Consider the following 15675-nt stretch of genomic DNA (forward strand, 5'->3'; position numbering starts at 1 on the left):
TGTCCATTTCTTCCAGGTTGTCCATTTTACTGGCATAGAGTTGCTTGTAGTAGTCTCTTAGGATGCTTTGTATTTCTGCAGTGTCTGTTGTAACTTGTCCTTTTTCATTTCTAATTTTATTGATTTGAGTCCTCTCCCTCTTTTTCTTGATGAGTCTGGTTAAAGGTTTATCAATTTTGTTTATCTTCTCAAAGACCCATGTTTTAGTTTTATTGATCCATGCTGTTGTTTTCTGTTTCTATTTCATTTATTTCTGCTCTGATCTTTATGATTTCTTTCCTTCTAGTAACTTTGGGTTTTGTTTGTTCTTCTTTCTCTAGGTATTTTTTGATTTCCTCTTTGATTTCTTCAGTGATCTCTTGGTTATGTAGTAACGTATTGTTTAGCCTCCATGTGTTTGTGTTTTTTACATTTTTGTTTTCCCTGTAATTGATTTCTAATCTCATAGCATTGTGGTCAGAAAAGATGCTTGATATGATTTCAATTTTCTTAAATTTACCGAGGCTTGATTTGTGACCCAGATGTGGTCTATCCTGGAGAATGATCCGTGTGCACTTGAGAAGTAAGTGTAATCTGCTGTGTTCAGATGGAATGTCCTATAAATATCAATTAAATCTGGTCTGTTGTGTCATTTAACACTTGTGTTTCCTTATTAATTTTCTGCCTGGATGATCTGTGCTTTGGTGTAAGTGAGGTGTTAAAGTCCCCCACTATTACTGTGTTACTGTAGATTTCCTCTTTTATAGATGTTAGCTTTTGCCTTTTGTATTGAGGTGCTCCTATGTTGGGTGCATATATATTTATAAATGTTATATCTTCTTCTTGGATTGATCCCTTGATCATTACATAGTGTCTTTCCTTGTCTCTTGTAACATTCTTTATTTTAAAGTCTATTTTATCTGATATGAGTATAGCTACTCCAGCTATCTTTTGATTTCCATTTGCATGGCATATCTTTTTCCCTCCGCTCACTTGCAGTCTGTATGTGTCCCTAGGTCTGAAGTGGGTCTCTTGTAGACAACAAATATATGGATCTTGTTTTTGTATGCATTCAGCCAGTCTGTGTCTTTTGGCTGGAGTGTTTAATCCTTTCACATTTAAGGTAATTATCGATATGTATGTCCCTATTACCATTTTCTTAATTGTTTTGGGTTTGTTTTTGTAGGTCCTTTTCTTCTGTTGTGTTTCCCACTTAGAGAAGTTCCTTTAGCATTTGTTGTAGGGGTGCTTTGGTGGTGCTGAATTCTCTTAGCTTTTGCTTGTCTGTAAAGCTTTTGATTTCTCCGTCGAATCTGAATGAGATCCTTGCCGTAGAGTAATCTTGGTTGTAAGTTCTTCCCTTTCATCACTTTAAATATATTGTGCCACTCCCTTCTGGCTTGTAAGAGGTTCTGCTGAGAAATCAGCTGTTAACCTTATGGGAGTTCCCTTGTATGTTATTTGTCGTTTTTCCCTTGTTGCTTTTCATAATTTTTCGTTGTTTTTAATTTTTATCAATTTGATTACTGTGTGTCTTGGTGTGTTTCTCCTTGGGTTTATCCTGCCTGGGTCTCTCTGCGCTTCCTGGACTTGGGTGGCTATTTCCTTTCCCATGTTAGGGAATTTTTCGACTATAATCTCTTCAAATATTTTCTCCGGTCCTTTCCCTCTCTCTTCTCCTTCTGGGACCCCTATAATGCGAGTTTAATGTTGTCCCAGAGGTCTCTTAGGCTGTCTTCATTTCTTTTCATTCTTTTTTCTTTATTCTGTTCCACGGCAGTGATTTCCACCATTCTGTCTTCCAGGTCACTTATCCGTTCTTCTGCCTCAGTTATTCTGCTATTGATTCCTTCTAGTGTATTTTTCATTTCAGTTATTGTATTGTTCATCTCTGTTTGTTTGTTCTTTAATTCTTCTAGGTCTTTGTTAAACATTTCTTGGATTTTCTCGATCTTTGCCTCCATTCTTTTTCCGAGGTCCTCGATCATCTTCACTATCATTATTGTGAATTCTTTTTCTAGAAGGTTGCCTATCTCTACTTCATTTAGTTGTTTTTTTGGGTTTTATCTTGTTCCTTCATCTGGCACATAGTCCTCTGCCTTTTCATTTTGTCTGTCTTTCTGTGAATGTGGTTGTCTTTCCACAGGCTGCAGGATTGTAGTTCTTTTTGCTTCTGCTGTGTACCCTCTCAGCATTTGTGTTTTAACTTCAGTGCTATAATCCAACAGAATGAAAGTACCTCCTCCTTCCCACGTAATTGTGGCCCTCTCATCGTCTGAGAATAGCATTGTAAAGTGTGGTCCATGAACAAGCAGCCTGGCCACCACCCTGGAATTTGCTAGAAACTTAGACCTAACTCCAGACGTACTGCATCAGAATTATTCTAGCAATACCCCCAGGTGGTGCATATACACACTCAAGCCTGAGCTGCACTGCTAGAGTAAGGAGCCCAAGTGAGGGCTCCTTTAGCAGAAGGGTTAGTGTTCAAGGTCCTAATAAGGGGACACCCAGAGAAGCTCCTTCACAGTCCCAGGGAAGGAGCTCCCATCCCTGCCAGAAGGAGAAGATGGCATCCCCTGGGGTCCCAGCTGCCATGTGGGATCTCTGGAGCTTCCAGGAGAGTCAGACTCCTGTGACTGGAATCAGAGAGCTAATTGGCCCCATGTGGCTCCATAGCCTGCCAGTTGCAAGGGGAGTGACAAGACTCCCCAAGGAGCCAACCAAATGTAAAGAAAAAGGAGCTAAAGGCAAGGAGGGATGAGGAACTAAAAGCTGATGCCTGGGAGTTTAGCTGTTAGAAATGTAACAGCTTCCTGCCGAAAACTGCAGGGGAGAGAGCAGCAGCTGAGAATCAATCCGTCTTCTTCTCAGTTCACCTGTCCTTCAGCCACATCTTGCCTAGCAACAGTTGTCAGCATGAGCTCCAGCCACCAGTTCCTCTTTGGACAGTGATGGGGAGATGAATTTAGCCCTGAGAGGAACTGGAGTCAGGGTGTCCACAGGGAGTCAGGTCGTCTAATCGTTGGGACAGTTCCCTGGAAAACAAGGGGGCAGAGCATATCATGGGGCTGCCACTTAGAGGCAAGGAGTTGATGGGGGAAGGGCCTGGATTGTAGGAAGCGGGTGAAGTTTATCTTCAGCTCCCGTCCTCTGCCCCTCCAGCCACCCTGAATGATGCTACCAGTAACATTGCCACCTCTACATCTACGTGATACGTTTAGCCTTCCAAAGTGTTTCTGTAACCATGATGTCATTTCATTCTCCCAATGACACTGAGTGACTGGGATCAGAGACAGATGAATTCAGATGTGGGCCGGCCGGCCAGACTCAGCCAGGATGTGGAGAGCTTTGGCTGCAGGGTTGGGCCAACTCTGTGATGGAGACTGAATAGCCAGAGGGTCCAGGACCCTGAGTGGGTGTGGGTGTGGGTGCTGGGATTGTGGGCCCTGTCCAAGAAATTTGGCTCTAGCCGAGGCCCTCATTGGCCTCCACCTTGGAGTCTGGGCTGGAGGAGGACCAGAGACCTAGCCCATTTGGCACGACAGCAGCTGTGAGGCGATAATGGATGTGAAAGCACCTTTTTTCTGATGAGGTAATGGGTGTAAAAATGAAAAAAACCACATGGCTATAAAGTGTTGTTATCATTTGGCAGAAGATAAAAGGCTAGACCTTTACCCAGGTCACTGACTAGAGAGGGCAAGCCTGGCGCAGGGCGAAGGGACACCTCTGGGGGCCTTGGGTAGGAAAGGGACAGATTGAAGGCACTGCGTGCCTTGGGGCAAACAGAAGAAAATAGCAGATCCCAGAAACAAAGCTGGGCAGAGGGTGGGGAGAGAGGACCATAAGCTTTGGCTGCTTCATAATTTTGTTCAGGGTTGCCCTGTTCGAAGGGACCAGAAGCCAGAAGCCAAGCATCTTTCAAAGTGCATATTTCCCCCAGGATGGCAGTCACGTGACCCGTGGACAGCTGAGCTCCCGTCATCCGTCACCGCTTGACTTCAGTGTTACTCCCAAGTCTCTAGGCACTTAGCAAATTTCAGAGGGACTGAGCCTCAGACACTGAAAGATGCAAACCGCAGGAGGGCAGGGACAGCTTCCATTTGCATTGCAAAATGGCCTTCTGGTCAGTTAAAGGAGGTATTTCTTCCCTGACCACAGATGCTGGGAAGGCCCAGACAGTGTGAAAAAATGGTTGCTTGCAGAATTGGGGGAGGATCTAATTAGGGACAGGTAGTCCAGCTCTGTTAGGGACAAGCCAGGGATGAATGTGCTCCCGTCGCACCTGGAGACATGCCTGTGACTGTGGGAGAAATAGCCGGGTCCCTTGTGGGGAGATGAGGGCCACCCACAGACAGAGCTTAGCCTCTTGTCACTCTTCCGATCACTGCCCTTTCCTGGCCATCCAGCATGGTTCCCGTCTCCTCCTGGGAGCCCTCTCTGGTCCTCCACCCCCTTCTCTGAACACACAATTTGGGCCTTAATCATAGACTTCATATACTATTCTCAGTTGCCACTCTAATTCTCTTGTTCAGTGTACACTTGTCTCTCTGACCTGCCCCCTCTCCCCCCGCGCCCCCTGCTAGACTGGAAGATCTTTGAAGGCAGAGATCTGTAACTTCTTGGGCCCCCCAAAGCTCCAACTGTGTGAGTAGGCCCTCGATAAATACCTGTTGATGGATTAACATAGTCAAAACAGGAAAGCAGAACACTTGGGTCACAAAAGGCTCTTAGCTTGTTGGGTCCCCTGGTACCAGGAGTGTCTGTTTTCGTGAGGATTGGTGGTGCCTCAAGGCCCAGTGGAGACTGGCATGTCCCCAGCTTTGGAAAAAGAAAAAGGCAGCAAAACCGAGGCTGCGGTGGCCAGGGGGCCCTGCATGCAGGACAGGGTATCAAGCGCTCCCACGGGTGCCTGGATCTTCCTTGCAGTTTCCCTGCTCCCCATGCTCCAGAATGTGCAGCCCGACAGGCTCTCATCGTCCAGGTTGCCCTGGCTGGTGCCCATGGCGGAAATGAGCTGGTGTCATCCCAAGAAGAGGCCCCTTTAGTGCCAGTGAGTTGAGGTCGGATGACAGGAGGCAAAGGGCTTGTTTGGGAAGCAGCTGTAGGGGTGAGGCAAGATGGCGGCTACAGGAGGATGTTCTCTGGCTCCCTTCAAGGCCAAGTGCCTGCCTGCCACCAGGAGCAGAAATGAGAGAGGTGCCAGCCTGAGGCCACCCTCACTGAGCCCTTCTCCTGGGAGGGTCCCTATCCAGAACACCAGCCAGCCAAGTTCCAGCTTCCAAGTGACTTTCTGTTGAAGAGTGACCATTTGTCTTACCAGCATGAGAGGAAAGGAGCCAGTTTCTGAATTCATCTTCAGCAGGCTTGACCTCATCTTAGCAGCTCCTTCCGCCTCCCTCAGGGGCACCAGACAGAGCCCAAGCCAGCATGAGTGCAGCCAGAGTTGATGTGGTCGGATTCAAATCAGCCACGGTCCGTCTTCCTGCCTGAGTTCTTCTGTGAGAGAGACAAGCCCGGGACTATGAATTTCTCTTTTATAAGATTACTCTAAACCTACCGAATCTGTGTCCAGATAAACAACCTAATTGCTTACAACCATTTGCTCCCGAGGAATTCGGTATTCTTAGCTAGTCAACAATCACTCTCACAGTGTCAGAACCTCCCAACTTATTTTCCAAACCTTACACTAGTTTGATTAATTAGCTCCTGGCCCTCTGTATCTTGTTCAAAAGGGCACTGCCTGGAACCTTAATTTTTGAGAATACACACACTTAGGCTAGGAAACGCAATCCCTTTTATTAAGGCCAATTCAGGGGGCTGAGGCTCTGGGCCTCTTGGCTCTGGTCCGCTCTCTTCTACCTCCACCTGCCCTATTCTGCCTGCCGGCCATTCATTCCCCTTTTTGCCGCTTCCCTTGCCCCTGCACACAGTGCCTTCACAAAGCCCAGGGTCCCCCACGCCCTCACCCCTTAGGACTCTTTATTCAAATAGTGAGCTCAGACCCATCCTTGCCTGCAGGATGCTTCACCCTGGCCCTTGCTGTAGACCCTCTATAAAGTCCTAGTGTAATTCCTAAGCTTCAGTTAAGTTGTGCTGTCAGCATCAGGAGTGCTATGTATAATCTCTCCCGAGTACTGAGGCAGCGATTTCTCTTCTCCCAGCTCGTCAGGGTTCGGGTCTTGCGGCAGCCACAGGAGGCAGCTCTCCTTCTTGCCCATGGGAGCCGCTCTCCAGCTATCCCATTAACTGAAATAAGCTGGCGTTATGCACGGTTGTATAGGTGCTGGTCCTCCACATGAGCCCGTTCGTTTACATATGGCATCTCAATAGTTTATTTTTATATATAACCTAAGGGACATTAAAGTTTAAAATTACACAAGGACTTCATGAAGGTGCTCCACATTCTGAAATGACTTCACATTCCTTCCCCACTTCCTTGCCTGTTTTGTGGTCCCTTCCCTCAAGGTTCTGGTTTCTTTTAGGGAGTTAATAGCCAGTTCAATGGGTGATAACCTTTTGAACTAACTAGCTGTTAGTCCTTTCTAGGACTGACTCTAATGTCAGGCTCCATGACGCCAATTTCCTCTGTTGGCCCTGGCCCTGTAGACAAGTGGCTTCTCCTTTCTAGACTTTTCTTTCTCCAGTCTGAAATATGAGGCAGTCGTCACCTCTGCTGGTGCCAGAGGATGTAGCGAGCGATGTGCGTGAACTCCCTGGTGCCATGGCCAGCACCCTTATCGGCGTCCCTCCCAGCTGCTTCTGAGGCTTAGTTGCCTTTGCGTCTTGTTTTGCTCCCATCTTCCCCTTCCCCTCAGTCATGTGATACAGGAAGAGAGCACAAATGATATGGAATGTGTGCAGCTGCCAGCAGAGACGCTGCGACAAGTGACCATTCACCGGGACCCTATATATGGCTTTGGCTTCGTGGCCGGCAGTGAGAGGCCTGTGGTGGTGCGATCTGTGAGGCCAGGTAGGTTTCCCTCAGAGTGTCCCTGTGGCCCTGGCTCCTACCCCCCCAACACCCACACATCGCCCCAAAGAGCAGAGCACCTGAGTATACTGTGTTGCCAAGGAACTCATGAAGAGTGGGTGAAGACTTGCCAACCAGTAACTGTGTGAGGGGGCTGGGCTTTTAAGACTTACCCACACACAGCACCGAGGCTGCTTGGGCTCTAGACAGAGGCTGTAGTTGACGGTTTAGTAGGGTCTGGGTCTTAATAAAGCTTCCCTTTGCACAGAACCTTCATAGGAGAGCCATACTGCCTTGGATGAGGAAAACTCATCCGATTCAATTCAACAAATATGTATCGATCGCCTACTCTAAGCCCGGCAAGGTTATAGGGAAATACAAGACAGAGTTCCTGTCCCCAAGAATCTAACCATCAGGCTCTGGAGACTAGTACACGTTGATGAAATAGGTCATCCATTAAAGACTGGAGTCAGGATATAGACCATAGGTGGGAGAGGAGAGTGAAATCTCTGAATGCCACAGTGGCAATACAGCACCTACCATTGATGTAGGTACTACTGTGTGCTTTACATCATCTTGTTCAATCCTCACAGCTGCGCCCACAAGGTAAGTAATAACCATTCCTATTTTACAAATGAGGAAACTGAGGCATAGAGGAAGAGAAATGACTTGTCCAGGGTCACTCTGCTAGGAAGCAGCAGAGCTAGGATTTGCACTTAAGCCTGTGTGATGCCATGCGGGGGGAGCAGGGCTTGAATGGGACCGTGCGGGGTGGACCAAGTGAGAACCCTACCGGAACTGTAAAAGCCTGCTGTCATGAATGAAATGGGAAAGGGCCTGAGCACTGTTTTGTTCTGAATCTTGCTAGGCATTGACAGAAAAGACAGACGGAAAGGAGCTCTATTCCTGACTTGCTGGGCCTGAGGCTTTAGATGTTTACAACAGTTTCTCGCTCAGTCAAGAGGAGCAGCCAGAGTACAAACTGGTCTAGCAGAAATTTGATGAATTTTGCAATCCTCCAAGGGAAAGAAAAAGATTTTTGTAAGCTCGCTCTTCAACTAGAGGGCATAAAGTAAAAAAACAATTCAGTACAAGAGTTCATGGCTGACCTAAGGCTCCCGAGTCAGTCATGCAGTTTGGCGAAAGGTTTTTGAGTCTCTCCGATCAGAAATCAAATTTGTCCTGGGAAAGAGGGACCCAGATAAAACAGTAACAGACCACCAGGAGCCCCTGGTTTAACTTCAGAGGAGACAGAATTCATAGGGTTGCTGCAGGTGGTATGAGAATGTAGAAGAAGGGGTTGGAGAAGTGGAGAGAAGGAAAGCCACAGGGGGGACCACAGGAGGCCACAGGGCCGGCAGGCTGATTGCAGATAACTTGTTTTTGAGAGCGCAAGAAAAGATAAGACGCATCCTATAGAGGAACAGTTATGGTTGAACAAGCCAGCAAAGCATTCCTGAAAATAGTAGTAAACTGAGCTTACTCCTGCCATCAGAGAGCCAAGGCTTGTGATGGAGATTGAGTTCCATGAGGACCTCCTCCATTAAAAGGAAGGAAGGAGGGATGGATGGATGGAAGGAAGGAAGGAAGGGAGGGAGGGAGGGAGGAAAGAAGGGAGGGAGGGAATAGGTAGAGTGGCCTCTACCTAAAAGATTGGCATAATTGGCAGAAGTCGATACGAGGAATGAAATGAGTTGAAGGAATTGTCCCTTGGAGGATATGATAACTACCATTTATTGAATTCTTACCAACATCAATCAGCTGTTTTAAGTGCTATACATTCATCATCCCATTTATCCTCCCAACATTCTTATGATGTTATTTTTCCATTTCACAGATGAGGAAAGAAAGATTCAGAGAGATTAAATGTCTCGTCCACAACTAGTGAATTGCAGATATGAGGTTAAGAGTCCGGGCCTGGCTGGCTGGCTGCAAAGAGTGGACTCTTCACCACCATGCTCCCCATTTCTGAAGTCACTGTGCTGTCAGGAGACTGGGCCTGCTGGCTGAGCCACCCTTAGCACACAGGCCCCACTCTCCAGAGCCACTGAGCTGTGCTCAGGTGACACAGTGGCCTTGTTATTGTTCATGTTTGTGGAATTTGCACAGCACACTTCTTTGTAGAAGAGGAATAGTTGGGATCTGGCCCTTTTGAGTGGATCCCAATAAGCGTCCAGGGTGGTTTGAGAGAGGCATGTCGTTAAACATCTCTTTCAGGTTTGAGTTAAGCTGGGGCCAACTTGTCATTCTCCCTGAATCTCTAAAAAGCTTTCCTCCAAGAAGGTCTTTGCTAAACACCAGGAGCAGCATAGCCCAGGGCAGCCCTCAAACCCACCCTTCACCCCAACCAGGAAGGTAAGGCCCTCAGGCAGGTCTGCTTTCTAAACCTTGACAGTAGAGATGGGAAGGAGGGAAAGGAAATTTCCAGGTGCCCGTGATTTAGGGTCTATGCCTTGTTCCCCTCATTTCTTGGAGAGTAGCATGTCTCAGAGGTGAAAGAAAATAAACCCTTCAGGTCTTTTAGTCCATCCCCCTGTCTCCAGGCAAGTGAGTGCCTACATCCTTCCAGACCAGTGAGTTTGGATATTGTTCAAGTAAGAAGACTCCTCGCCCCCTCCCATCACCTGTAGCCCCTCCAGTAGTCTGGAAGCCATTCGCTGTGCCCAAGCAGATCCCTCCTGGTGAAACTTAAGTTTGTGCTCCCCTCTAGACCCAAGCCAGGAAGCACTCATGAACCTCGTCTGAGCACCAGGCCTTTGCTACCACACCACTCCCAGCCAAAGGAGGGCCACTCCAATCTCTTTCTCCAGTCCTCTACCCTCCATCCACCACAGGCAGCAGTGGCCCGGGCCTCAAACAGCGGCCCTGCCACTGGCACCACTCGGCCCGTAGCGTCACCTGCACCCACGTCAGCTCCCTCAGGCAGTGTCAACTCCCTCCCACCCAGGCCTGCGCTTTCCCAACCCTCACGCCAGTCTCCTCTCCTCTGCAGGAGGCCCCTCTGAGGACAAGCTCCTGGCTGGTGACCAGATTGTGGCTATTAATAAGGAGGACGTGAGCGAAGCCCCCAGGCAGAGGTTCATAGAACTCATCAGGTAATAGGGCCTTGGCAAGAGCTGAGTACAGCCCTCCCCATCCCACCGGTGGCGTAGCTATGGCTGCCAAAGCTCTCCCTGGCCCTGAGAGAGGAGCCCTCCCAGGAAGGGCAGCCCGAGCCAGGGTTCCTGGCTACCCAGGACATCCGGGGCCCAAGGGCCCTCACACACTCTGGCTTAGCCTCGTCCAGTGATGTGAACAGACATCACCGCTGACATCACTGGATGGCCTCCTGCCAGAGCTCACCTCACCTCCCTCCACCCAACTACTCCCCTTACCCATATGCCCTTTGGTTTTCGACTTGCTGTGCAGTAAGTGACCAATGAGAACAAGTGAGGGACCAATGAGAACAATGAGTGACCAATGAGATACACCGAGTGACCAGTGAGAACCAAACAAGCCATTCAAAGGACATTCTGAGATAAGTACAGTGTGAGCAAGTCACTGTTTCCCATCCCCCCCCCCCAAAAAAAAACCCAAGAAGAAAATCCAAATCCCTGGCCAGTGGGTTGAAGGAGGGAACCTGCCATTGTGGATTTTGCTCACAGTGTGTGTGACCCCTTAGTGGCCTCCCCAGATGGGGGCAGGTGAGAGAGAGAAAGGGGTGTTAGCAGGACCACCACCCTCTGTCCGTGGAGTAATCACATTGACTTTTCCTCTCCTTTACCTCTGTACACACCAAGCCACCACATAACACACACACACACACACACACACACACCATGCCACCACATACCACATACATACCCACCATGCATACCACATACTAAACACACGCCCACATGCACACCGTACGCACACAGACACAAAACATGGCACCACACACACACACACCACATACCACACACACACACACACACACACACACACAATGCACTACAAACATGCCTGCTCACACACACACACGCGTGTACCGTAGGCACTCCCACATGCCCACCACGTGCACACACAGCACCCCCACGCCCCCTTGCATACACGTGTTGAGAAGGAATGAGATGGTAGAGACGACGGCTCTAGATTCCACGGGCTGACCTCAGTTTGGAGGACCTGGGCTGTCTCCCCTCAAATGGAACCCTGTGCCCGCCCTCCCGCTCTCCCTCTCTGCCTGCTGTAGTCTGTTCCATCTCTGCATCCGTCTCCTCAACCCTTCTTGATTTGGAGTGTTTCCATCCCACTTGTCTTTCTTGTTCTCCCAAAGCCCACCTGCCTCCAGACCCCCTCCCTCCCCTTCAAAGGCAGAGGAGCGGTACCCCCTTGCTAGCTCTGGAGGGGTTTCCAGTGCTCCCTCCTGAAGTCCAGAGCAGGTCTTCCTTGACGTGCTTCCCCTCTAGCTTAATATCTTGGAATGTGTCCGGTCCCTCATGACCCTTAGTTTGTCTCTTCTCCAAGTTCAGTTTGTCCATTGCATTCCCCCACTCTCCACCCTTCACCCTTTACCCTTCACACTCCACCACCACACCAATATGGGGTGAGTTCTTTCAATCCCATCAGGGTATGCTGGCGTTCTTTCAGGCTGACCCCTCGGAAGTCTTTGCTTTGCTTCTAGTGGATATCTTTGCACCCCAGAACAAGGTAGCCTGATTTTGTGAGGGAGCCCAGAGCATTTTCTGGGTCAAGACAGAGCTCACTCATTTGATAACCTCAGGGGCTAGCAGATCATTCATTCATTCAGTAAATATTTATTATAACGAGTGTCTACTGTGCATCAGGCATTGTTCTAGGCGCTAAATATACAGCAGTGAATAAGCTAGATGAAAATCCTTGCCCATTGGAGTTTACATTCTAGTGGAAGGAGACACACCATAAGCAATAAACATGATAAATAAGTATTGTACAGTATACTAGAAGTTGATGAATGTTATTGAAGAATAGAAAGGGGGTCAGGATAAAGAAGATCAGGAATGCTGGGCACAGGGGTGCAGAGTGCAACTTTAAATAGCACGGCCAGTGTCGGCCTCAATGAGGAGGTGACATTTGAAGAAAGACTTGGGGACTTCCCTGGCGGTCCAGTGGTTAGGACTCCATGCTTCCACTGCACAAGTTTGATCCTAAGATCCTGCATGCCGCGCAGCGTCGCCAAAAAACAAACAAACAAAAAAAGACTTGAAGGAAATGAGGATGTTAGAGAAGGCAAGAAGAACCCAGTGTAAAGGCCCTAAAGCAGGAGTGTGTCTGGTGTGTTTGGGGAACAGGGGAGAAGCCAGCATGTGGAGTTGGGTAAAGAAGCGGCAGAGTTGTAGCTACTGCAAGGACTTTGGCTTTGTTCTACATGACACGGGGAGACGTGGCAGGGGCCGGAGCACAGGAGTCACATAATCCGATTTACACTAGGCACCTGCCCTGGTCAAGAGACAGGATTTTCTATGGTGTTTTCCCTGGAATACAACTCCTTCCTTCCCCTGGGAGCTTCCCAGACCCTGCAGATGATTCATCCCTGGACTCTGCCTCATTGAATATGGGAAATGGTCCAAGTCCTTGAGCAGGGAGCCTTGGCCTTTCTTGAATACCCAGAGTCAAGGGCATCTTGACTTTGCTTCCTGAACACCTTTGTTCCCAGAAACATTTGAAAACGGCCAACAAAGAGAGGGGAAGCTCCTTCAAGGCGAACTCTTTCCATTCCTTTAGTTCTTTTAAAGGATTATGTATTCCTGGAAGAGAATTTTCGTACCTCACAGCTTGTTGGATCATTGGCATGATTCTTGTCTGAAGAGTTTCAAATTCTTCATCCTTTTGAATATTTGCTATCTGGAGAGTCTTGCCTTCCATCTGTTGCTCCCTGGCTCTCATTTTTTTTGGTCCTTCAATTAAAACAAATCTGCTGAGTATGAGTCATGATGACCAAATGACCTCCTTTGGGTTTTTCCTTTCAGTTTCTCCTCTTGCTTAAATACCAAATTGCCAATAATCATGGTACACGTTTCCCAGGACTCTGACTGTGCTCCCTTTGAGTTCCATAATTCAGGTCTTTAGTTTTCCTTGAGAACTTTTTAGCCTATAGATAAAATTGCTCCTAGGGTTTGAGGATTTCTACAGAGAGAATGTGAGAAGGAATATTTTTAAAGACCTGAAAAATGACAACCCCAGAGATAATGGTAATACCATCTTCAGACGCCTGTGTGAACCTATATGTATGGTGTATGTCAGCCGCCACAAATGATGGCAGGCGAGGCAGCCATGCACATTTTTAGATTATCCTCTGTCCTAATCTATATACCTGAATGCAGCCCAGGGGAGAATTCTGGTGTTGCTTCTTGTGCTAGATGAGTACCCAGTGCATGATACACTACTCTCCTGTTCCCTCTTTCTGTAGGAGCGCTAAGGAATTCATCGTTCTTACAGTTCTGCACACTCATCAGGTGAGTGAGCCTCTTTGCCATCCGCCCTTCCTCCTGACTGAGACAAGAGTATCCCCATGTTGGAAAGTTATAGCCATGGGAGAAGGGGAGGAGAGAGACGAAGACCAACATTGTTGTGAGCCAAGGATTTAGGAGTGAACTTAAAAGCATACTTTCGGAACATCTTGTCTACGCTCTGGTCCCAGACTTGAGGATTTTGAAGGGCTACACAGTGCTTTGTTCTGCCTTGTGCTTTCTGCTTTGCCCCACTTAAGCTGCCCCACCGCTGCCCCAGTTCCAGACATATTTTCTACCTCCTTGTTGCTGTGCCCCATCAAAATTTCCCTGTCCAGTGTCCGATTCCCTTAATCCTTGCAGACGGTGGGTGCTAATCTTATTCATTCATTCACACAGGTGTATTACTGAATGGCCTACGATATGTGAGACACAGCACTGTTTTGGGGGATTTACTGTAAAGCTGCTGGGGAGGTACAGTTGGACAAACAGGTTCATCTTTGTCCAGGTTCAGTCACTAACTGGCTATGTGACCTTGCGTTGAGTTAGTTCCCTTTTCTGAACCTGTTTCGTCATCTGTAAATTGAGGGATTTAGACTAGAACAGTGTTCCCTGGACTTGGCCTGATCCTAATAGTCACCAGGACTGTTTATTAAACGTGAAAGTCCCCAGACCCTTCTTCTCAAAGGTTGAAATCAGAAGGCACCGTGTCCATTACTAGGTCACATCCTTATAGTCACCTTAACTCAAATTCACAAACCCAGGTGCAAAACTTCTGCATGCAAAACCCAGAGCCCTCCTTCCACCTCCAGCCTAGTTGTCCCTTTCCAGTGTCCCCAACTCTACCCTGCACCCCAGCACTTATGTCCCAACCCCATCCCATAGCCACAGGGGAGGTCACATCTGTTGGGGATGGGAGACATGAAATCAGGGGAGACTTCACAGAGGAGGCTGCACCTGAGCTCTACCTTGAGAGATGGGGCAGGATTTCCCAGGCACAGATGGAGGGAAAGATTATCCAGAGAGAGATGACATTTCTGTGCAAAGCAAGGGGCAGTGCATAGATGCAAGGCATGGGCTCACGAGTCTGGAAGATGGGGTTCAAATCAAACTCTGGCATTTACTGCCTCTCCTTATGGCCCCCAGCCATCTTCTGTGTCAATGTGAACCCCCCCCAACCACACACACACACACACACACACGCTTTCTGTTATTTAGGCCTTTCTCAATTACAATTCTCCTGTCTCAGGGCTTGCAAGCTCCACCCCTCAGTGGGTGTTACCAATCGGCACCTCCCTCCCCACCTTACCACACATGATTAGTTGCCTAGTGGGCAGTGGGCAGTCAGCCCTCACTCCCCAATCACCTGCCATGAAAATGGCTACCAGTTCCCCCCCAAAATGATGCTTGTGGCGTGGTTGGAATTTACCTCTCTGATCAGAGACCCATTGTGGGTTACTTTGTTAGTCAGGTCTCCTCAAATGTCACTTCCTTGTAGAAGCCTTCCTGGACTATCCTTTCTAAGGTAGAATCTACCTGCCACTATCTCCTGATACTGCTTAATTTTCCCAACAGAGCTGAAATATTATATTTTTTAACTTTTTGTTTTGAAATCATTGTAGATTCACAGGAAGTTGCAAAGCTAGTACAGTGACATCCTTTACCATGTTTCTCCCAGTGGTTACATGTTACATACCTACAGTACCATATCAGAACTGGGGCACTGATGTCAGTACAATGTGTGCGTAAGTTTCAGTGTCACTCTATCACGTGTGGCTTCATGTATCAACACAGTCAAGATACTGGACAGTTCTATCACTGAAAGGATCCCTCATGTTGCCCTTTTATGGTGCCCTTACTCACCACCCTCAATCCCTGTCAACCACTAGTCTGTTTTCCATTTCTATAATTTCATCATTTCAAGAATATTACATAAATGGAATCAAAGAGTATGTAACCTTTGGTGGTTGGCTTTTTTCACTCAGCACAATGCCCTTGAGATTCATCCAAGCCATTGCTTGTATTAATAGTTTGCTCCTTTTTATTGCTGAATAGTATTCCATGGTATGGATGTACCACTGTTTGGTCATCCACCCATTGAAGGACATTGGGGTTGCTTGCAGACTTTGGCTAGCCCAGTTAAAGCTGCTATAAACATTCATGTACAGGTTTTTGTGTGTGTGAGTATTAAGTGTTCATTCCTCTGGGACAAATGCCCCAAAGTGTGATTGTTCAGTCATATATTAAATGTATGTTTAATTTATTAAGAAACTGCCAGGC

General features: G+C 47.8%; 1 protein-coding gene across 1 annotated transcript in view; it reads left to right on the plus strand.

Moving 5' to 3' along the window:
- FRMPD3 (FERM and PDZ domain containing 3) overlaps positions 1 to 15675 on the plus strand; it is an 85136-nt gene that overhangs the window by 22009 nt on the left and 47452 nt on the right. The window contains exons 2-4 of the mRNA XM_028482331.2: positions 6795 to 6949; positions 9942 to 10044; positions 13356 to 13401. Coding sequence (XP_028338132.2) covers positions 6826 to 6949; positions 9942 to 10044; positions 13356 to 13401 — 273 coding nt within the window. The 5' untranslated portion in view covers positions 6795 to 6825. The remainder of the gene's footprint in view (positions 1 to 6794; positions 6950 to 9941; positions 10045 to 13355; positions 13402 to 15675) is intronic.

Source organism: Physeter macrocephalus, chromosome 21 (genome assembly GCF_002837175.3).
Source record: "Physeter macrocephalus isolate SW-GA chromosome 21, ASM283717v5, whole genome shotgun sequence".
In the NCBI taxonomy this organism is placed as follows: Eukaryota; Metazoa; Chordata; class Mammalia; order Artiodactyla; family Physeteridae; genus Physeter; species Physeter macrocephalus.